Below are 25192 nucleotides of genomic sequence, written 5' to 3' on the forward strand. Positions count from 1 at the left end.
TATTAAAATTTATTCAGTTATTTTCCTTTAAAAGTAACAATTTTTCGGTGGGAAGCTAAAACTATTTGCTACTCAAGGAGACTTTTTAGATAATTATGAAGAAGCAACATTTTTACAATACTGTAATTGCGCTGGTTCTTTTTTGCTAAATGCGATCCAAATGGTCCACTGCAATCCTTCCTGATGTTCCAGCTGGCCTGACTGCCTTTGTAAAGTGATGCTAGCTCTGCGTTTGAGCCCTTAGAGAAACTTCCCTCAAGAATAGTGAAGCCTATCTGTTGCTCCTAGTCTCTGCCGGAAAGTGTTATCATGTTAAGCGATTTCAAAGCATTGCTCCCTTTTACTCGTAATTTGCATGAAGTGAGTTTAATTTTAATTTTCTAAAATACTTAGTTAAGAACGCTGCCAATTATTGGACACAAAATTTTTTATTTGGAATCTGGGAAGAGGGATTTTCCCTCGTAAGGTTCTCCGATTGATTCAGATCAATAACATGATAGCAATCTTGAAATCCCTTACGGAGCACACTACTTATGGGTCCTTCAACATGGTTTTTTTTTGAAGGAATAAATGAAAAGGACGAAAATAAGTTCTTGTGTCGTGCTGGGTCTTGGACTCAACTGCTGTGCAAGAAGGGTTTGGATGATAACTCCTCACTTCTTCAGCTTAAGGGTGCACAGTCTTCTTTCTCTAAGCAGATATAAGCACATCCGTAAAATATTTTGGCTGAAAATGCTTTCATATCCCATCACTTTTTGATAATCTGCAAGATCTAATTATTAAAGTATGATTTTAGGACATCAGTGGTCTGATGAAATTTTAGGGTCAGTGAAGCAATGACATACTTTCACAAGGAGAGGAGAGATGAAAAAAAGAACTTTAAGGATTACAAAATAGAACACCGTTTACTGTTCAAAAATAAACTGGCACAAAACATAATCTTGGAACTGAACGAATATAACAACACAAGAATTGAAATTAAATGGTAGAGGAAATGAAAAAATTACAGATTCCCTAAATACTATTGAAGAATTACAAGCTTAAATGTGGTTGTGATCAAGTTCATATGGATGAAAAGAAATATTCTTTTACGTAAGACGCAAAAATTTGAAAAGACTGCTTACATGCTGTAGGTGCTAATTATGGGAAAAATTACAGAAAGACATTTACTTCTTCATAATAAATCCTTCCCTTAATTGCCTCACTATTACTTTGAATACTGGTCAGATAAGACTATTTCTGGATGAGGCAATTGTCATAATTTTGCCTGATTCATGTGGTTTTATTTTTCTCAAAGCGATTAAAAAATCTTGCTTGTCGCAAAATAATTTAGGAAAAATTTACCTTTAGATACTTAACTAATCAGTTCTATCTCTAAAATTGGTTAGAGTCCATTAAGTAATAATTAGTCTACAATTTACAAAGAGTGATTATTGTGTTAAACCGGAAGATTAGAGTATGATGCTTGAATCATTCACCTAAAATTGTTACAATTTCAAAAATAACTTAAGATAAATGTTTACTTATTTCGTTAAACGCAGAAAAACTGCAGAGATTTAAAAATAATTATTACTTTAAAAAAATTGAGAAAAGGAGAGGAAACAAAAAATCTATCAGAAAAAATTTCATTCCACAGCAAGGTTGAATATTTTCGCCTTCATATTTTCATGAAATACTTTTTACAAACTGAATACTAAGTAGACTGGTGTCTTAAAAACACTATTGCTACACATGAAAACGTTGAATTTTTAAAGCAAGGTGCAGAAATTGAAGGTATAGAAGTGATTTGTCTGGTATTATGCAAATGATTAATAAAAAGAACTATGTAGTACGAAAATATCCAGCCTAAACAGAAAACAAAAAGCGATTGAAAATACGATAGCTGCGCAAACATCGATCAAATCTAGTTTCTAGTTATTATGAAGTTCGATACATTTTGATAATACTTAAATGCAATATCTACTGATTCAAGCCAACAAAAGTTACAGGCTCCTGACACTGAAAAAGACTAGACGATATCCATTATGATTTTTGTTACAACAAAAAAACAAAAAAAAAAGGGGGAAAAAAGGTGATTTTATTGTTGATAAAAGTTTTGGTGACTTTCTCTCTTTCAGCATTTCATGAGAAAAATGAGACGATTTGGCAGACTACAGTTCAGAGATGCACATAAATCATTAAGTGAAAAAAAATAGAAAAATTGATGTCGGAACTAAAAATATTAACTCAACCGTGCAAGATTTCGATATAATAATTAAAGTTAACAGAAATCATTATGAGCAGGTAAGATGAGCAATAAATTATTTTCCGCACAAAAAAGAGAAAATATTAGAACCAGGTAAACATTTGAGATTTCGAGTTGGAAGCATTCTTTTTCTTAAAACTACATACACTCGTTCACATGAGACTTCAGCTGGAGATTCGGGCACCTATAGTTACGATAAATGGTAAAAATAAGGAACATCTTACGACAAGACCTCGAGTTTCATTTTAATTACTTATCTGACTATGTATGTACAATTCCTTGGCAAAAAAAAAAGAATGGTAAGTTTAAGTTATTTGTTAAAAAACTATCAAGTAGCTGAAATGCGTTCATACCAATAAGATAGCCGACTTTCAGAAAGAGGTGGAAATTCTGTCATATTGATTCTAACATCGAGCTTTACAATGGGAAATGAAACCAACACACCTCCAGCTGCATTCTAAAGTCCGCCACCTTAATGGACATAAACTCTAGTAATAAATTAACATTAATCATACGAAAAGTCTACTTGTATTTACAATATAGTACAGTCAAGCAATCCTGCTGAAGTGTAAAAGATAAAGAATCATTCGGAAGAATGACAGGCAACTTTTTATTCTTGTAAAAACTAAGATAATTTCACGCATAAACTGGTAATAGAAATATTGGTACATACCAAATATTGGGTTCATAGGCTTAAATAGTATTTTTGATAGTAGATTTAATTTTTAATGATAAAAAAAACACACCATGAAAGGTAGGACAGATGATGGTAGGCTTAACAAATACCAAATTATCACTGGATTATTAGATAATCGAATAGACTACATATTGCAATTAAGAACTACCACTTTTGACTTATGTGTAAAAGCACATAACCGCATAGGGGAACTAATAGCACATATGTCGTATTTACAGTCAAGAACAGTAGTTCCTTATTGCAAAATAAGATTCAAATGCATTTCTTTAAACCACTGCTATTTTACTTCATACATGATGGACTGCATTTGCTTACAGTAAAAATTACCCCTATAAAATTGAGAGTACACAAAAAAATACTCCTAGCAAAATGGTGAGATATTTTGAACAACGCCTCTTTGTCGCAGTCTCAAACGTATCTGAAGAAATTATGATAACATGAATTTCATACTCCTGTCATCAAGAAGACGCAAAAATAATAATAAATTTACAAGTGCAGACTTAAAATTCCTAGGTTCTTTGTAACTGCTGCGATTTTGAAAAATCGTCCTCTTGGATCTTCGATAGATTACTGAAAACCAAATTCAAAAACTATCAACTACTAAAATAAACTTAATGGCTTAATAATGTAGAAGATAATTAAATTAAGGGAGAAAGGGAGGAGGAAATACTGTTGTATGATGCTTAAAAACGAGACCATGATTTTGCCCTCAGGAAGAGTAACTTCCTTTTTTCTGGTAACACGACAGCTGTAGATGATGAGCTCCCTAGATGAAACAGATTACATCTGCTCTGTAACATAATTTACAGTCTAAGCTCATCTTCAAGTACTTCATTCTGTCAAAGGAAAAAAAAGAAAGGGACAAAAAAATATGTAGAACTGCCATCAAAATAAAAAATACGAGTTTTTCTTAAAAATTAAGTTACAGGATAGGATCTGTTCAGTATTGTCAAATTAGACTGGTCGAGGTGTGATCAGCAAAGATTCCTCTACCGAAAAATCACGATCGGATTGAAAACAAAGTTCAAAATGAACTTCAAGCACATGTAGAGGCTACTCAAGTTGATCACTGATGTTGACGAGACAATTGTTTGGTTATCGAGGGAAGTGTCATGGCACGTTATGCATCCAATTGCCTGGAGAAGGAGACTGGGTTCACTTGGCGACAGGAGACCGGACTCCTCCGGAGTAAGGATGCCAGTGAACAATATCGTATCACCCTCTTTCAGCAGGCGTGTGAAGTTGTAGAAAGCGTTGCCGGCGAGGAGAGACACGCGTGTGGGAGGTTGCCAAGCGTTCATCGAAATTTGAGCGCTGATATTTAGAGTGTACCTGTAAACAGAGAAAATTAATATCTGGCCATGTGTACTAAGTGGGGGGGGGGGTTACTCAGATGGTAAGGGTGGTTGAGCTGAGGAACGAGACAACAACTAGTATGGAGCGACAAAATATTGAGACTGGAAACCCTCAGTTCTTGCTTACAATGCAGCTTCACGCTACATTCGTCACTATACTTCTACACTAAAACTTCACTTTTACTGAGCTTCAACTCTTAACTACTCATGTGTAGGACTGCAGGCCTCCAGCTACACATCAGACCTCGGCCGTTCGATTGCTCCACAGTTTTAAGGCATCAGATGAAGCGTTCCATGGCCAAGACTGAATCTCCAGCCCAAAAGTCCGGCCCAGGAAAAGCTTGCCTCGCGCCGTTACTCAAAGTAAATCGAGCAAAAACTTGATCGGGCAATGGCCAATAAGCTACCAAAATGGGATCGTACATCAGACGTACTGCCCTGTTTCTTTTGGGTTGGAAATGAGAATTCCTATTAACTCAAAAGTACAATGGGTCAGTTGTGCTGCTTAAAGAATTTTGTTTTGATAGTTTGAGCTTATAGACTGGCAAGAAATAATAAAATCTGATCAAACGCCAAGTTTCTACGTCCAATGTTAATGGAGATACCACTCATTGAAAAAACATGGAGAGAGTTGCCATCCAATGCAGTAGAGCATGCCATGGTTTCTTCCACCTTGGTTGCATCCATTTTTTACATTAAGCGATCAGTGCAAATATGTGTGGTACTGATTAATGAAACCAAGGTAGGAGAAACCATGATGTACACAACCGTGATTGAGTACATCATACGACGTGTTTTGTAATAATAAGCGGTATCTCCATTAATATTGGATGTAGAAATTTGGAATCTGCAAGCTTGAACAATCATAACATGATTCTGTGGCTACCGCAACTGACTCATTGTGTTCAAAATAATAGACTCCATCAAGGGCAGTACGGAAACAGCCTCTTTTTTTCCATCAAAAAAGCTGTTTTGAGCTTTTTTAAATTATTTTTTCTTGCGACAGCCTCATTACCTTGGTACAAACCAGTAACTTCAAATATTTTAAGACACCTGAGACTCATGCAGTAATTCTACAGATTGAAATAATTAGCTTTCATTACAGAAATGTTAGATATAGAAAATAGCAAAAATTGCACAATAAAAGACTTATTTCTAATTTCTACACCTATGAAAATCTTGAAAATAACAGAAATACCTAGTCGAAATTTCAAAGAAAACTAGATTATGCAGAAGTAATACGCAGATCAAAGTTGCATTATTGCCACTGCAAGATTATTTCGCAGATAGATGATTTTCCGTGAAATAAAGTGCGATGTTAAAACTTTGAAGAAATGAATAGCTTCACAATTATTACTAATAAATGTTGCATGACTAATGACTTACCTATTCCAGTTTGAAACATGGCATTCATTAGAAAGTTTCTCCTCGAGTTCATTGTTTTTCAAAGCATCCATAGGAAATTTCTCACCAAACAGACACGCAGCAGATGATCTCAACCTCTGTAAAATAAAAAGAGAATTTAAAAAAGAGCTCATACATATCAAGGGAAGGTACCTGGTTTTGAAATCAGAACGGATACACTTCGTGCACAGCAACTTATACTTGACGAAAATAGAAAAATATCTAGAACTGCATATTCTTTTAAAAATGTTAAATGAATAAAGCGCCAGATAACTTGAAAAAAAATTGCTGGTTCCCTGATTGCTTCTCACATTTGTGCAGTCTTGGTCTTATATATTTAAATTTCAAGCATTTTTCCAATAGAGCGGCAGCAAACATTTTTTTCAAGGTTGTGGTATACCTAGTCTTAAAAAACCAAGAATTTCGAAAATCATTTCTGAGAAAAGAAAAGGCTAATCAAAATCTGAAAAATCAAAAGCTGACAGTTGATGAGGTGAGACCATTGGAGTCTTTGGACTTTTTAAACGCAGGCTTGGTAGGTATTTTGGTTCCAAAATCACGCAATAAATCAAGACACATTCTACTCTCCTGGTACTTTCAGAATATTAAATAAAAAACACCAGGTTTGGTGACCAATTAAGGGTATGCCTAGATGGTTAAAGAGACATTATTTGATATGGTTTTCATGCAAAATGTGTTGTTTGAAACGCCAAACTCATTCTAGAAAGCAGATGACTTGACACTTTTTCCCTAAGACTTTTGTCATTTTGCCTGACATTCCCAGGTTTTCCCGGTATTCCCTGACTGTGGCAACCCTGAGTTGATGAATGAAAAATTTAAGAAAAAATTAATTCTTCGATACAAATGAATCTAAAAAAACTTACAAAAGGTAACTTATTGATGATGCTTAATGCAGGATTATCAACATTAGTGATTCTGACGGACTGCACAGTCCCGTCCCAAGTGACAGATTGGCCGATGAGCTGTAAGCACTTTGCTTTAGCATCAATACTTGACCCATCCTGTTGGCAGTAGTCTTGAAACTCGGCCAAGGACAGTGACTGTTTTGTGGTCAATTTAGCAGAAACAGACGTAGCAGGTGGTTGGTCCCAGGTTGCAAAGAGGATCATTGCAGCCATCAAGGACATTATGAACTGTCAGGCAAAAAATAAAAATTAATCTCAATAGATGAATAGAGCCCTTAATACGGTTTTGATAAGGAGTTCGTGCAAGAATGGAGTACTCGTGATTTAACCAAGTACACCTTTATAAAATTATGCGTTAGAGGCAATGTTGCTAATGTTTTTGTCTGACTTTAACTCATGGACTCAAAGAAACTCATAGAGTTTACATCATAATACTAGAGTAATATGCAATTAAGTTTGAACCTACTTGTGTATTGGGTCTGTTGCAAATTTTGGTGAAAGCGAGAGCAACAATTATTACTAGAAAGAAATAGCATAATAATTTGGATGAGAGTACTGGAAAAGACTGCAGACACTTCCTTACTTCACAATCTGCTTTCCTTTTTACCATCCCTAAATGCTGCGCCGGAAACATCATTAATAAAATAAAACACTAATTCTGTAGTGTCAACTTTGGACTTTCATCATCAATATGTACCTTACAAAAGTAACATGGTACCAACCTGAATCCATACAAAATACCGCGCAGCATTCCACCTGGAGAAAATAATGGAAAGGATGATCGGAGATGACGCAACGATTATAGTGGTGATTACTCTTATGAAGGTATCGTAATCTGCCAGAAGTTTACCAGCTGCAACAACAGGTAGCAGAATTGAGGCAAATGTTGCCAATGGCAAGAAGAGAACGAAACCAACCAGTGCTAGGGTACATCGTAGAAGTCCATACCATGTAGCTCCTGAAAATGATAAAAAATCTGATAAAGGTAAAGTTAAAGGTCCATTTTTCGACACACCCAAAAATGATGAAAAGCCTTTCATGGCGAAGGCCAATGGTTAAATACATTTAAAGTCAACGCAAGAATATTCTTTTGAATCATTCAAATGACAGAAATAAAACCCCATAAAATTCTTACATTTCGACTTGAAATCTCCTCTTAATAGTGTTATCTCAAGTTTGACAAAGTACAATTTACCCTTTTGTTCTGAATTTAAATATTGACATGATGTACAACACATATCTTTTCTTTCATCAGACTTTTATTATTAGACACGCTATCAAAACCTACGAATTTAGTACTTATTATTTGACAGTATTAATAGGAGAGTTTTCAATCAATTCCTACAGTGAAAAAAGTTGACACTTTTGCAAAAAGAATTGAACAGGAGAAAAAATCTCACCTTGTGCTAGGATAAGGGTTAACTGCCACCAGGCAAGAGATACGCAATGTGGGATAAAAGATTTATAGATCCCCCTCCACTTGTCACGGGAAGCCATTCTCACAAAAACAGCCGGAATCAGCAAGTAAAAAAGGGCACGGAAATTGAGACAGAATTCTATACCATTACCTGAAAAATACGAAGAAAAATTACAAAATCAGCAAGAATAACATTTGAAGTCTCATCATGAGGCCTAGGCTAGTCATCCATAGGCGAAGAGCCAAAAAATCGAAAATTGAGTGGGATGTGGCATTTCATTCTAAGCACCATGGGAAACATGCTGCATAATGGACTGAAAACGACCAACACTAGAGTAGTGAATACTACATCTGAAACAGGAAGTCTAGCAAAATTTGATTTCGGATATTCCTGATATTCTTCTGATGATTCCTGATATTTTACGTGAGATTTTCTGATTTTTTGTACATATACATTGAACCTTGTTAGATTTTACAAACCAACGGATTTAATGAATTAAATCAAATGTTGCACTTTTGTATATACTAAACTTCACGTTGTTGAAAAATGTTCGACGCACTCGAGATTTTCTGTTACATGACTGCTTTAGTTCCTGATATTTTCCAGATTTTTCTTGATGACATCAAATTTCCAGATATTTTCGGTTTTTACTGATGGTAGACACCCTGTGAAAGATGGAGTAGTAGGATGTTCCACAGCGGTATTCAAAGATAAAAATGTGAATAACTTGAAATCAGAATAGGAGAGAGGGTGGTCATGTAAGGGGTGTATACATAAAGAACATTTTCAGAGAAATGTTGAAGAATTCAGTATTTTGAAGATTAAAAAATTCTGATCAAGACCTAATTAAAACATTTGGAAGGATTTTCTTGAGAACAGTTCAAAATGCGGTTCAAATAAAAGGGTTTCGTCCACAAGAGATAATGATCGAATCTGTTGGGCTAAATCAAAAACACTAAAGAGAGATAAGTAAAGAATTTGCTATGATAATTTAACATAACGGATCAAATCTTCCAAAATATAGCTTCTAACTATTTGACAATCCACAAACTCACCGACAACATAGGAAGCAAAAGTGGGGACTTGAACATCCAGATAACGCCATCCTTGACTCACCACCGTGTCCGTTTCATACGGGTATTTTGCCAAGACATGCACACCAAACGAGAACAAAGCTAGCCAGTCAAATGATTTTGGACTGCTGATGCTTTGAGACCGAAACTGAGAAGAACAAAAAAGCATAATGATTAAAGATGGATCGAAAATTCCATTATATAAACAATTATTCCATAATATAAATTTGTATTTATTTTCTCATTTAATGGTAGGTAGCGCAATTTATTACTTGAATAACACATAATTTGAGGCAAAACAGGCACCAAGAGAAGAGATGATGTTCTTGAAAAAAAGTTTTGCCCTCTTGAAAATTGTGTTAACCTTTCGTCTTGATTACAAAAAACCAAGCAATCGTTCTAAATGTCATTTGGCAATGAACTTTTCTTAATGTTTGATCGGGTTGCGAGAGATCTGGCTATTCGTCAATATTTTCACCCTTGAATTGTTTTTCTCCTGATCTCTTAGATATCATTCTCTCTTATTTATTTAATTCATTTGTTTAAATTAAGTTAGTCTCTGATTTTTATTTTTTTCCTGTCAAGTTGATTGAGCTGTTGTGATTCGGCATTCCTGATCGATTGTTACATAGTTTTTTTGCTATAATATTGGATTTGCAGCCCATACATTTATCAATAAATAAAGAAACAATATTAGAGACCTCGATCTTCTAAAATGACTGTACAAGAGGTTTTTTAATACAGATTTTTTATTTTAAAAACTCTGAGTGAATTTTACGATGATACGAAATCTTAAACAATCATATTACTGATCAGGTAGGTACTGGCCTTGGAAGCAATATCAGGGTTAACTGAACTAATTTATTAGGGTGATCCGGATAGATTGAAGAATACTTACCGAAAATGATTGAAGGGAAAAAAAAGTAGCACAAAAAGATATCACAGTTAGTTCCGAGTAAAATTTTAGTTCATCTGCCACAAACGGGTATAAGCTTAGATTCACGAGTAACACTAGGAAAAATATAATATATGGCCGAAGATTGTTCTTTAAGTACAATAACTCAGCCTCTTGAGGCGATAAGTTTTCGTTTGAATACGCAATAAACAAGTTTGACCACCGCCGAAACTGGTGGAAGTCTCTTTTGCTGAACAATATTTTACAGGTAGAAACAATCAAAATAGCAAATGACACTGCATAAAGAGTTAACGGTAACTTTGCAACGACATCATCGTAGCCGATGATGGAGTAGAGTGCTAGGATTGCGACGATTTGTACGTGTAGAAGAGAGAAGTTTAAAAGTTTTCGGAAAAATTGGTATCTGCCGAAGTATTCTATGAACGAGAAACATGCTGATTCGAGGGCTTCTAGAGGGTGCGTCAGACTGTGCTTGAGATAACGAACATTCCATCGCCGATGACTTTCTTCTTGACTCTGTTTCAGAGTTAGGACTCGCTGGACAATAGGTAGTTCGCCTTGGGCGTAGTGACTAGCAGCTAGAACGAGCATGTCTTCAGATAGTTTTTCGCCTCCACTCACGAGACGTGACCGCCAGTCTGAAAAATAAAAGTTCGTTTCAGAATCGTAGTTTTTACAGTGACTAAGATGAAGAAATACTGCAGTGCTGCCATGCTAAGGAAGAATGCCTCCGACACTTCCGAATTTCCTTCAATAAAATATTAATTTTCACGGAAATTTGTGAATATTTCTCTTCAGATTCCTCAGAAAATTTTAGGTGCAATCAGATCAAAATTACATGGAAATTTCAAGAGAGAATATTCATAAAATTCCGCAAAAGTAAACATATTATTGGAAGAAAATTAGCAACTCTCGAATGTTCGTACAACGTTTTTTCCTAGCACAGCAGAGTGATTCATGACAGCTTTCTGAAATCAAAATCAAGGGCACCTGACGATTTCTTGATGAATGAATTATTTTTCTAGGACTTGCAACACATTTTTGAGGTCTTAGAGAATGCTTTGAAAATAGAAGTTGCATTTTTCACACTTGTATTTGCTGCTTGACTAATGATGACATTTTTTTTAAAAAAAAAAAAGAAGGGAGAGAAGAAAAGAAAAAAAGAGTTGGTCTTCTGAAAAAGACACAAACCCAAAACATAAGATGTTGCCATATTCAAAGGCTCCCACATAGATGCCTTGAGGCAATGAGCTTGTTGAGTGATTTTTAATTCTTGCGCATTAAAAAAAGTAGAGGATTTTGTCCACAGGAATTTTCCTGGATTTTTCAGGACGCCAATGACCAACAAGAAACCTTCAAGTTGTTTTTTGTTGGATAGTACTTGTTGCTAAAATAATCCAGGAAAATTTCTGTGAACCAAGTGCACGTTCTTCTTGTCAAAAATTCAATACCTAATTGATATTTTCTCTCTTTTTTTTAATGTAAACAAAATTTAAAATATCGTAACTACTAAAAGAACTGTGTGCCTTGTATCTATCTACATGAATTAAATTTACGAGGATATGGAGGCCAGAAATTCTGGAACTCTTGTCTTCTGTTAAAAGAAAATGAAGTGTTCTACATGACTAGTTTAATCACATTGAATTAAAAATTATTGTTTCATTGTTCATTGTCTCATATTCAAGAACAGGTACTTGGGAGAGCTTTCTGAGGCTTGGGGAACTTAACTGAAGATATGGCATTTCTTCAAATGTCTATCTAAGAAGCACATAAACGTTTAAAAGATTCTGATAAGATCAAACTTTTTGACAAAATAAGAAAATAGCATCATTTACCTGGTGCAGGTTCTTCTGAATCTTCATTGGGAACTGGTCCACCATTTGATGCGGAGGTAGAAGGCAGTTCAAGCCTTCCCATTTGTTGAGATAGTTGTTCTGAGGTAATAAAATCCTTGCCAGCAGACAGACTAGTGACAACAGTACGTTACAGTGTAAGTTATAAGAAATACGAAAATATTGAAAACTACATGATTGCAAAGGAATATGTAAAAAGATTTGGTGAAATAATTCTAAGTGAGAAGACAAAAACTGCTACTTCTAATAATTTTAAGTTTCTTGCAGTGTTTTCAAATACTTTAAAATACACGAGGAAATGAACCGTGGAAGAATTTTCTATATTTTCTAGATACCTACTCATACACACATTGAATATCTTTGGTTGACTAAATGACATGTTTTTGAAGGAAATTCAACTTAAAATTTCGAGATATTGATCGAGTAATCTACTTTTTGCAAAATGGCCGGATATTAGTATCTTCTAACTTGTTGAACATGTATAACAACACACGAGAACATGGATCTGGATGCATGAACGTAATTTTTCCAGGAGATCGATTTTTATCGAAGTAAGGGTGAAATATTATGATTTGAATTTTTGGCAGTAAATACTCTGCGGTGCCTAAGAGAATGAATAGCATTGCGGTTTCGTGTTTTTGAAGCCAAGAAAGAGTGAATCCAAAACTTTCAAGTAAAATCTGATAATTTTAGCTTAGAAACCCATGTAGCCTTCTTTCAAAACCACAATTTATATATACTGCAAACTGCAAAGGATCACAGGTCTGGTGTATTACTCACAACAGTTTCTGTCGTATTTTGCATTAAAGTGTCTACAAAACAATCTTGTAAGTGGTGGTAAGAACCAATACCTCAGTTATTAATTTGAAAGGATATGAGACGACTTTTCTTTCAGACTGTCACATGTCAGAGATGGGCTTGAATGACTTAAAGACGTAGAACTTACCAGGCAAACATGGTTCGCGCTGCTGTGCGAGCAACCTTTTCTTCTGTGGTCATTTCAAGACAAGCTTTGACATCTAAATAATTCTGTTCCGTAATTCCTGAAATGAAAATTATTATTGTAGGTTATGGCAGAAAACAAAGTTAGGTCAAAGAACTGATTAAAGAGAAGCAAAAATGGAAATTATGGCTCTCCTAAAACTAGATGTTACTTGAAAAAATTTGGGGAGAAACCTTCTGCTTCTCTTGTCAAGATGTACATTTTTCAAATTTCATTGTGAATACTATATTAAGACCATCTTCAAAAAATGTATCTGCATTTTTAAACTCACCAAACAGTTTCAATCTTTTCTTGTTCAATATTCAATTGAAATTGGGTATCTGTACAAATTGCCTCTTCAACCAATAGCTGAGCCTCCCTCACAAGGAGTAAAAACTTCTCAACCATGCGATCGGCAAATAGCGAATCGCTTGTGAGCAAAAATGGAAATGGACAACGGGCATTAAAAATAGGAGGACCAACCCGAAACTTCTATACTTTCTGTGAAATCATGGTGAGAATTGCCTGCTTTGCAAAACCCTGGTGAGAATCATGTATGTTTCGCAAAACACGTAATGAAGAGGGAAAAAGGTCATCATTCACAACTTCTGGAAGTAAAAAGAGTTTTTGAAATAGGGAGGCCACTTTAAGAGATAGAGAGGCTAAGATCTTTCGGCATCCCTGCCTCCTCATTTTCTTTGATAAGTGAAATAAAGACTTTTGAGTTCTGCGGATAGTGGTTGCTTAGGAATGTTTTTAACTATTTACAGGAAGACTATAACAACCTTATTTCTTGGCTATATGCTTTAATGAACTATCCGATATCCTCTTCCTTAGACTCGTAGTTAATATCCTTATCATCCTAAATCTTAAAACACCAAAAAAAAAATATTATAAATCCTAAATCCACTGTATGTTCACTTTGAATGTTATCCATGACCCAATATTCCCCAGTATAAGAAGTCGCTTAGAAGGGTCTCTAAGCGTGAAAATGGTGATGGCTAGAATAAACAAAATACCTTACCTTCTAATCATTTCCTTACCCATACATTTTCATTAGTACCAAGTTTGAAATTTTGTCTATAGATGGCTGTAGGTTCCACAACTGGAATATAAGCCAGTAAATTAAAAGAAGAAGACTTTTGAGTTATTTGTATAAAGTATCTTCATTCTGTACAGAGGAAAGATTTATAGCAGCAAAATTCAGGTAAAAGTACTGGGTTACCTTTTCCTGTCTGTAAACATTGTTTCAATAGCTCGGTGGCTTCAACATGCCCTTGCTCAGATGCTTTGATCAACCAGTACACTCCAAGTCGAGCTTTCTCATCAGGATCTCCGTCTGTATCTGAAGTAGATGAAATGACGTTAATATGATAACCTCTGATGCATACTAAAAAATCTTAGACATTAAGTTTATAAAGGAGCAAACATAAAACAAGATTAACCATGACAGATACAACGGTAACTGATAAAAATTAGAATAAACTGAAAGAAAAAAAAAAAAATCAGCGAACATTGTAATGCAATGTCTGAAGGTAGTAGCACTGAATATATTGGAGTTTGGATTGTAGCCGAGTGCTAGAAATAATGTAAAATTTCTTTAAAAAACTTACATTTTATTAACAAATTTAGACCAAAGCTTAAGACCGATTATTAAGAGTGATTTGATCTAATAGCTTGTTATCAATTGTTACCATCAATGAAATCTGTTACCTTGTTTGAAATTTAAATTATGGCCTTTGTGATATTGATTTTGTGACCCTGACAATGAAGCGTTCGCTTCGAAAAGCTTCGGTCTAAATTTGTTAATAAAATGTAAGTTTTTTAAAGAAATTTTACATTATTTCTCGCACTCGGCTACAATCCAAACTCCAAACTGAAAGAGTAAGGTGACAAACAAACAGCTGAGGTTCAGTTTGCGTGGACACTTTTGAATTATATCGGTAGTGTCAAGTTGCATCAAGTTCTTGTTTAGATTTGGGACTGTTGGTTAACAAATGCATCAAGCAGAAACTGAATTTTGAAGAATTCAGATGCTGTCGGTTGTTAAAAATATATTAATGTGTGGATGTGAAGTTTGGCAACCAAAGAAACCGACACAGGATATGCTAGGAGCAATGGAGATGGAAGAGAGGAGGTTGACAGGACAATTTCTGGAGGAGATCAGGTGCGGAATGATAGTGTGGCAGATCATGGCAGTCGAAAGTGACATTGTATCCTACATCATCGCAAAACAGCTAGTCTGGTATAAGCATGTCAACAGGATAACAAAAAAAAGACCGCCGATGAAGATGCTTAATTGGGTTCCTCCATGGAAGAGACAAAGGGGATATTACAAAGATATCGACGGGGGGTTTTGCAAGAAATGAGGAATGCCAACTCCCTGATAGGCTGAGAGTGGATGGGGGACTTTGGCGGCTAGCTGTTACAGAGCGCTAGAGAGTACTGTGAAAGCGGCTCTTGGGTACTTAAAAGAATTACAGTTCTTTTTGACTCACCACCATTTTCCTTCAAAAGTTGTTTCCCGAGGTCCACTTGCGAGTCTGGACATCCATTCTCAGATAAATAACTTCCAAGACGTTTGAATCTCCCACCGGGACGGTTATCTGAAAAGAGGAAATTAGAGAGAAAAAGTTTATTGTAAGTTCAAAGCAGCCCCATAAGACATTGAATTGCGATACATTGCATGGTTAGTATAGTGCTAGGTCTTGTTTTGCTTTGCCGACATAGTTTCCAAAACCCAGCCTGCTAGAGCACTCTTCTCACAATTACAATCATTGCGTCTGACAGTCTGAAAGATGTAACTACAGAAGAGAGCTTCAGGTGCAACATGACAATTCATGATATTGGAGCAAAGTGCTTAAAGGTATCAAGACTCAGATGTACACAATGAGGATTCGATAGTGACATTCAACGCTCAGGTTTAACTTAAATCAATGTATTTAATCAATCTGCCTTGCTTACCTGTTCATTAGGAACATAATACTGATTGGCATTCAAAAATTCAAATCCGTTTTAATGCCCTAGGCTAGTACAGACCTACATTTTTCACTCGCAATCAAAATGACAACAATTCGATAAAAAGACGAAGAACATGCAGTGAACATAAATGTCCCCATGATGCAAAGTTGCTCCTCCGGATTCCGGAATTTCAAAATCCAGAAACTTTAAAGAGCAGAGATTTTGAAAGGTTGTTGCTGATACCTGTTACATCGGAGCAGAAAGTAGAAGGAAGAATTTAGGTTAAATCTCACCATGCAGGGTCCATTGCTTTCGTGCAGATGTTTTGACGGGCAAGGGAACAAAACCGGCCATTCTGTTGAGAGCTATTTTGATGTATGACACAAAGCGAGAAACTTTTAATGATTATGCTCGAACGTTCACATCTTACGAGGGTTCCCAATGATAAAGAGTCTTTCACAGTTTTGGGGCCCCAAACTGAGAGGCAAACGAGGTGAGTAAACTTTTGAGGTTATGTTATCTTATCACTAACTAATGTCAAATGTTTTTATTGACGGTGGGCGTGATAACCTGACCGGAAACGCCATCTGCCGGAAACGGGGCGGTTATTGGTTAAAATCATGGCGCGAAAAATGCGCGGGAAAATTATGGCGGTAATTTAAAATATCCCCGCCAAATTCAATTTGACGGGCTTTTAGCGCAAACTATTTTAACCTTTAAAGCAATTTCTTTTGATTTTTAAAGCAAGTTTTCATCGACAAAAGTCCTATACTCCACGTTTAAAAGAGGATGCGATAGTATATTGAAGAAAATTCTGTTTCATATATGGAACTGATGAGTTCGCGCAAGCCCTATTATTGAGCCTTTAATCGATCGCGTAAAGTGGGAACCTTTTCATTCCTTTCGATAGCGAAATTTTCAAACCATCTTTATCGTAATTTTTCGCAAGTTTGGGGAATACAATCTCTGTCCGTTTTTTTATTCCTATTTATTTTATACTTTTTTCAAACCAAAAAATTCATAACAGCGAGGATTTTATAACGTCGTTATTAAAAGTCAAGATCAATATTTTGCGGGCTCTTACTGTTTTTTTTTTTTTTTTTTTTTTTTTTTCATTATCGGCCAAAGGGCGGAATCCTCAATAGAGTATGACGCGTTGCAGACATTGCTTTTTTGCCTTCAATTTTCGAGATAGGCCAGAAAACATCCTCTGTGGTTAAATAGTTATCTATTCAAGGATTTGTGTCTGATGTGCCAGCAAATATTGTTTCGCAGTGAATTATTTCAAAAGCCCGTTCGACAATTTTGATGCTGGCTTCGTTTTTCCATTCGAGTACCTACCTACGATTCATAGTAGATAATACTAGAATAATAATTCACCCTAAAATTACTTTTTTCATAGCATGTTTTTTCTATCTTTCTTTTTTTCTTTCTTTTTTTCTTTCTTTTTTCTATCTTTCTTTTCTTTTCTTTTGCTATTCATACGTTTATGCAGAGACCGTAATTGAAGAGAAAGTCAGGGAGGGGAGGAATTTTACAAGCCCTTATTCCTCCAACCAGTTTTCCTACCATCTTCCTCTGAAATATTGGATTGATTTGTTTCATCCAATCTCATATGTTTTTGAAAAAGATCGAGCCAATCTTCAAGCAACTCTGCGAAGTTAACGCATTTAAGTTTCAGGTTCGCTTATTCGGCGTAAAGTATACATAAGGTGTCCCAAAAGCACCGGGACTTGTTCTGTAACTTCGAAAGTAAGATAGATACAGACATGATTTTGATTTCATTTTAAAGATCAACTCAATACCTATCGATTAAAACCAAGATCAGCTCAATCAAATAAAAATTGACCAAGTTATGGCAATTTGAAATCAGCGAGGAAAGTTTACGCCTACGGTTTTTAAGGAAGATTCTTCATCGCCGTAAATCGAAAAGTCGGCCTATAAAGTGATGCTTATTGTGTTTTTTTCATTTTCGAGGTGTCATTTATCAACATTTTGTACCACCAAACATAACAGTTGACAGTGCGTATTATTGCAAAGTGCTAAAGGAGTCGAGAATGCACATTTCCCGGAAACGGTCGGACTTAAAAGCTTCGTGGATACTCCATCAAGACAAGCGCGGCCTCACACATCGAGCTTAACACGTGAATTTATGAGTAAAAATGGAGTTGAAACAATCCCTCATCCCCCTTACAGCCCTGACTTGGCTCCATGTGATTTTTGGATGTTTCCTACGCTTAAAAAGGAGCTTCGCGGACGAAGATTCGAATCGAAGACCGAAATCCAGAATGCAATTCAAAACTTTTTCAACGCCATCCCAGAGGAAGAATTCAGGAAAACAATGTTGGATAAGGGGCAAGAGCGCATGAAAAAGTGCATCCGGTTTTATGGACGGTACTTTGAAAAGCAAAAGGAAGTTATGGAAGATTCGAAGGAAAGTGGATACGAATGTTAACTTTTTGAATCCTGGTAAGCGAACAATCTTCCTAAAAACCGTAGGGGTAAACTTTCCTCACTAATTCAAATTGTCATAACTCGGTCAATTTTTATCCGATTGAGCTGATCTTGGTTTTAATCGATAGGTATTGAGTTGATCTTTAAAATGAGACCAAAATCATGTCTGTATCTATCTTACTTTTGAAGTTACAGAACCAGTCCCGGTACTTTTGGGACACCCTACGTATGATATTTTTACTCTACACATATGCCTGAATACGCATCATAGGGGACCTATGTGCTTCCTAAGTTGCCAAGTATTAATTATTGTTTGATGATTGGTCTAAAACATTCAATACAACCAGTAAAAATTAACTGTCCCCTGCGAGCAAGGCGGATAAAGAATGGTGGTCGCATTTCGTACCCTCTGGACGTCACACGGTATCGGGTACATTCGGGTACATGGGCTGGCCGAGGCCGGGGGGGCCGACTCAACCTCGGATTGCACGGCAAAACCCGTACCCTCCTGACGTCACAACGCTTCAAGATGGCAGCCAAAATCGAAATGCGACCACCATTCTTTATCCGCCTTGCCCTGCGAGATTCGAACCCCCGGTCGCACAAAATGTGACATATTCCTACAGTCAGATAGTACGGTGGGTACGATCAAAATCGACGATTTTTTGATTGGAAATTGCCACTTCGGGAGGTCATACTAGATGAAAAAATAAAAGTTTTTGTCCGTAGAACCACTTTCAAATCCGTGCAGGATCCAAGATGGCGGCCGTTAAAGATGGCGGCCAAGCGCTTTTTTGAAGTGCTATATCTCTGTTGCTAATTGTCCGATTTTGATTTTCTTTTTTTTAAGTGAGAGCTAAAAGGGCCTAAAATATGAATAAATTATAACAAATTCAATTTGGCCAACAATTTGTCCAAAATTTTACAAAAAATTTTTTCCTTGAAAATTCCTAAAATTTCAAAGCAAAATAACTTTTAACTGAGCGGGAAAATTGATATTTTCTTTCCAGTAAAAGAGATGGGTCTTGATCTCGCGTTTAATTTGATACCAAAACCATTTTTGTGCTACGAGTAGTTAGCCCGCGAGAGCCATTTAAGTATCGCGCGATCGGCCGCGGCGCGCGATTTCCACCCCGCGTTCATGGCCACGGGCGCGCTTCACACGTGTAAAAGGCGCTGTATCTCTCCAACCGTTCGTTCGATTTTCAAACTTTTGGTCTCGTTTGAAAGCTACTATAAGAACCTTTTCAAATAATGTGCATTTTTACATTTACCTTTAAATAATTTGCCATATTATGAAAAAATACGTGAATTTTTCAATTTCGATCATCTTAACAGCCGTTGATTTTTTGTTTCTGGACGCAATTAGAGCCCTTTATTTTCTTGAGGTGGATAGAAGATTTTCTGACCTTCAAAACGATACCAAAACCTTTTTTTTGTGACGAATAGAAAACGCGTGAGGACGGTTTTGGTCGCGCGCTCGGGTAGAGGTTCGCCACTTATGCGCCGTGCAACCTCGCGTCGGCCCGCGTTCATGCGCTACAGAACTGGAATATTCGCTGTTTTTTGATCATTCATCGCAAAATTTTCATGAAAATTGTTAATTTTGGAAAATCCTTTCATACCCTCTTGAGACGAAGTGAATACCTATAATAAAAAAATAAATACTCTGGTTAACATGATAAATATGAAAAAATGTATAACGAACTAATTACTATTCCTCAAGTTTTTATGAGATGCGGAGATGGATGAAACCGCAACAAATTTGATTCTTTATTTGATTCATTACACTTTTAAACGACGATATATTGCCGATAATCAGCATTCTCATGGAATTTTAGGAACGATTTCTACAATTTTCTCCCTTAGAGGTGAACTCTACTATTTAATTAAAATTGATCGCAAAATGATCAGCGGGCTTAGAATCCTTCCCTACAACCAAGTGCATAGTGCACGTGGAAAACTTTTCCGATGCAACAGCGGCGTTTTTCCCTCTTTCGTCCTCAAAGGCACTTCCAGATGCCTGTTTTCAAGCCCTGGAAAAATATACCTACCTGCATGGCGCCTCTATTTTTGGCGGTAAATAAAGGTTTTCTTAGCAGGCGCAGGGGCGGATATCGGTTTTCTTAAATTACGCTGGTAGATATGATATGAATGATAAACCGCAACAAACTTGATTCATCATGTAATGTATCTCGATTTTAAGTGGGGATAAAACGGCGATTATCGGCATTCTCGTGGGATATTAGCTATGGTTTAGGTATACAAATTTCTTGCTTAGATCAGTCGAGCTGGTCACAGAAACGTGTTCTGATGCTTGAATCTTGTAAAGCAGCTAAAAATAGTAGGATCTGTTCCAACAGCAACTCTGAAAGTTCAATGTTAACCGAGATATCGTGCTTTGAAAAATTCGATTCATGCCGTTACCCACCGAGGAAGTGAAACCCTTGGTTTCCTCCAATTTGCTTTCATCCGAGTTTCACGCATGTTTCAATTTTGTTTCACGTTGAGTAAACAGTGAAATTGTGTGTCAGCCTGAAAAATGAAAGCAAGGCGGAAGAAAGCAAGGGTGTCACTATAGTAGTGACACCCAAGCGGTATCCAAAGCGGTCCCGCTTTGGATCACGTCATCAACCGGATTTGAAAAACTAAAAAATTGATTCCGGATCCTAAAAATTGAAAGTCCGAAGAAACTCTACTACGTGAACTTTTTGGAGTTCCCAGATTCGTTGTTGGGAAGGATTCTAAACACATTGACCTTTTAGCGATCAATTTCAATGAGTCAGTTGCGCTGGTTACAGAATCGTGTTTTGACATTTGATTCTTGTGGATCAGCTAAATACAAAACGATTTGTACGAACAAAAGCTTTCTTCGTTCAATATTACCTAACCAAGATATCCAACTTTGAAAAATCCGGTTGATGACGTGATCCAAAGCGGGACCGCTTTGGATACCGCTTGGGTGTCACTACTATAGTGACACCCTTGCTTTCTTCCGCCTTGCTTTCATTTTTCAGGCTGACACACAATTTCACTGTTTACTCAACGTGAAACAAAATTGAAACATGCGTGAAACTCGGATGAAAGCAAATTGGAGGAAACCAAGGGTTTCACTTCCTCGGTGGGTAACGGCATGAATCGAATTTTTCAAAGCACGATATCTCGGTTAACATTGAACTTTCAGAGTTGCTGTTGGAACAGATCCTACTATTTTTAGCTGCTTTACAAGATTCAAGCATCAGAACACGTTTCTGTGACCAGCTCGACTGATCTAAGCAAGAAATTTGTATACCTAAACCATAGCTAATATCCCACGAGAATGCCGATAATCGCCGTTTTATCCCCACTTAAAATCGAGATACATTACATGATGAATCAAGTTTGTTGCGGTTTATCATTCATATCATATCTACCAGCGTAATTTAAGAAAACCGATATCCGCCCCTGCGCCTGCTAAGAAAACCTTTATTTACCGCCAAAAATAGAGGCGCCATGCAGGTAGGTATATTTTTCCAGGGCTTGAAAACAGGCATCTGGAAGTGCCTTTGAGGACGAAAGAGGGAAAAACGCCGCTGTTGCATCGGAAAAGTTTTCCACGTGCACTATGCACTTGGTTGTAGGGAAGGATTCTAAGCCCGCTGATCATTTTGCGATCAATTTTAATTAAATAGTAGAGTTCACCTCTAAGGGAGAAAATTGTAGAAATCGTTCCTAAAATTCCATGAGAATGCTGATTATCGGCAATATATCGTCGTTTAAAAGTGTAATGAATCAAATAAAGAATCAAATTTGTTGCGGTTTCATCCATCTCCGCATCTCATAAAAACTTGAGGAATAGTAATTAGTTCGTTATACATTTTTTCATATTTATCATGTTAACCAGAGTATTTATTTTTTTATTATAGGTATTCACTTCGTCTCAAGAGGGTATGAAAGGATTTTCCAAAATTAACAATTTTCATGAAAATTTTGCGATGAATGATCAAAAAACAGCGAATATTCCAGTTCTGTAGCGCATGAACGCGGGCCGACGCGAGGTTGCACGGCGCATAAGTGGCGAACCTCTACCCGAGCGCGCGACCAAAACCGTCCTCACGCGTTTTCTATTCGTCACAAAAAAAAGGTTTTGGTATCGTTTTGAAGGTCAGAAAATCTTCTATCCACCTCAAGAAAATAAAGGGCTCTAATTGCGTCCAGAAACAAAAAATCAACGGCTGTTAAGATGATCGAAATTGAAAAATTCACGTATTTTTTCATAATATGGCAAATTATTTAAAGGTAAATGTAAAAATGCACATTATTTGAAAAGGTTCTTATAGTAGCTTTCAAACGAGACCAAAAGTTTGAAAATCGAACGAACGGTTGGAGAGATACAGCGCCTTTTACACGTGTGAAGCGCGCCCGTGGCCATGAACGCGGGGTGGAAATCGCGCGCCGCGGCCGATCGCGCGATACTTAAATGGCTCTCGCGGGCTAACTACTCGTAGCACAAAAATGGTTTTGGTATCAAATTAAACGCGAGATCAAGACCCATCTCTTTTACTGGAAAGAAAATATCAATTTTCCCGCTCAGTTAAAAGTTATTTTGCTTTGAAATTTTAGGAATTTTCAAGGAAAAAATTTTTGTAAAATTTTGGACAAATTGTTGGCCAAATTGAATTTGTTATAATTTATTCATATTTTAGGCCCTTTTAGCTCTCACTTAAAAAAAAGAAAATCAAAATCGGACAATTAGCAACAGAGATATAGCACTTCAAAAAAGCGCTTGGCCGCCATCTTTAACGGCCGCCATCTTGGATCCTGCACGGATTTGAAAGTGGTTCTACGGACAAAAACTTTTATTTTTTCATCTAGTATGACCTCCCGAAGTGGCAATTTCCAATCAAAAAATCGTCGATTTTGATCGTACCCACCGTACTAAGAATGGTGTCTCTGCTGACTGAGCCATATCGCCGTTCGTGAGCGATGGGAGAAAAGAAAACAGTTAAGTGATCTCGGACGCTGAGGGGGGCTTCACAAAAGACGACCTTGAGATTTCGGCAGTTCGGCCACTGGCGTCATAAGAGACGACGGATTAAGCGCATTACTCTGTGAGACATTGTTTACCTATGCTGTCATATGTCACAAGGTTCATCTCGGCATGCATTTGCGATCGCGGCAGTAAGCTGAGGCAATATTTCTGTATTCATGGATTAAATCCATCAATCGAGTTCTGATTTTGGCTCATATATCCGTAACGGGTCCTCCAGAGCAATTTTCCACCTTGTAAGATGGTTATTATTTCTTTATATCTATGTTTAAAATTTGAGGTGGGATAATGGCGGCTTCTCAAGAGCAACGAGGTAGGCGATCTTTTGCACCAACGAACAGAAAACTGATGGCGAAAAATAACCAATCGGAACCTCCCAAAAAAAAAAATTGCCTAAAATCGGAACTTCGTGGTTCTGCGCAGATTTACCAGTCAGACACGACATCTCAAGGTGGAAAAAACTCGCTGAAAGCGAATTTTAGAAATCAACACAACTTGACGTAGAGACATGATTGGCTAAAAAATACAACGGTTTTTGGTACATCGGAAAATCAACCAAAAATCGAAGACTGGGCGAAACGCTCAAGGTCGCAGAGGCATAGGGAATCCCATAGCGATAGCAACGGAACGATTGTAATATCATGGGGAATTCCGTTCTCATGACAATAAATAAAGAAGTAAAGAAGGAGAAGAAGAGGAAAATATTTGCGTTGTTTTAAATAGATCGGCATTCTGCATTTGAAGTTTTATTTTTTACTTTTAAAGGAAGGGGGCCTCATAAAGAGGACTTAAATACTTAAGTAGATTGAAGCCGGGAGTTTTTTGCATTGCATCAGTTCAGTTTCATCGGACAATGTATTTCTTCACACTAAACAATCGCATTTTTTTTATTTTCTTCCTTACTTTTCCCGTCCTGATGAATGAAAGATCCCTCGCAGATAGAATTAAAAAGTGTCAAATAAAAGGCATGCTTATGCCAAGGGCCGAGAAAGAAATTAAAAAATGTGGAGAGAATCATACTTTTCAGCATATCACCCACCAATTGACAGATGAAGATAATCGAAGAACTCTGCTGCTACGTAGTGTATACATTGTTCAATATCGATTTTCCGGGTCCCTTTGATTTATGGACGCGGTGATGGAGTGGATCGAAAAAAAATCAAGTTTTTTCTGTATTTTCGAATGGAATTTGCGAGTGCAAAATTGTTGATATTTAAAACTTTGATTCATTGGTGTCCAGGGAAATTTTGGGTCGAAGGGCCTGTTGGGACCGATCCCCCCCCCCCTTCCTCAGTCCTCTACGGATTCTCATAAGAGCTCAACATCAGTAATTGAAGTATTTGAACCTTGTTACCTTGTTTCCCTGCAAAATAGGGTGGATCCAGCACTTCTTTACCACCTTCCTATCAACTTTAGAGAGTGTAACGTAGAGTCCCATTATACCCAGAGTTAAGACAACTCGATTATCAGCTGACTGGCAGCCGGCCTTGGCTGGCCATGGAGGCCGAAACGGTTGCACCCAAACGAACGATATTGAGGGATAAGGATCAGGAATCCTGCGATGTCTGTCACACAAAAACAACAACATCAACAAATTGATCAATTAAAAAGAAAATGAGATTGGTTTGTGAATAATTTCTTAATCTATTTTCATTTTGGACCGAAGGTAATAACAATTTACTCTTGATAAACCACAATTAGGTGATATTTTCATTATTTTTGTTCACATTCGAGGTACCGCCATCTTGGTGCACTCGTTTCGGCCTCCATGAGCGAGAACCAATCAGAATTGGATTCTTTTTTAGGCCACTTTCAACCCAACCCTGGCCCAACCAAAAGTGAGTTGTCTTAACTCTGGGTATAAAGGGACTCTAGTGTA

The 25192-nt window shown here is 36.8% G+C and overlaps 1 protein-coding gene across 1 annotated transcript; it reads right to left on the bottom strand.

Annotated features, from left to right (window-relative positions):
• Window positions 1-886: 886 nt before the first annotated feature.
• On the bottom strand, window positions 887-16337 carry wfs1 (wolframin ER transmembrane glycoprotein wfs1). Its single transcript, XM_019052439.2, has 12 exons — window positions 16124-16337; window positions 15368-15475; window positions 14095-14214; window positions 12834-12930; window positions 11870-12000; window positions 10017-10672; window positions 9101-9266; window positions 8028-8195; window positions 7350-7585; window positions 6586-6855; window positions 5684-5799; window positions 887-4274 (listed from the first exon to the last, which is right to left on the bottom strand). Exons 1-12 carry the CDS (start codon window positions 16182-16184, stop codon window positions 3932-3934), a joined length of 2472 nt encoding a protein of 823 aa, XP_018907984.2. The 5' UTR covers window positions 16185-16337; the 3' UTR covers window positions 887-3931.
• Window positions 16338-25192: the final 8855 nt, after the last annotated feature.

This window comes from Bemisia tabaci, chromosome 9 (genome assembly GCF_918797505.1).
Source record: "Bemisia tabaci chromosome 9, PGI_BMITA_v3".
Taxonomy (NCBI): Eukaryota; Metazoa; Arthropoda; class Insecta; order Hemiptera; family Aleyrodidae; genus Bemisia; species Bemisia tabaci.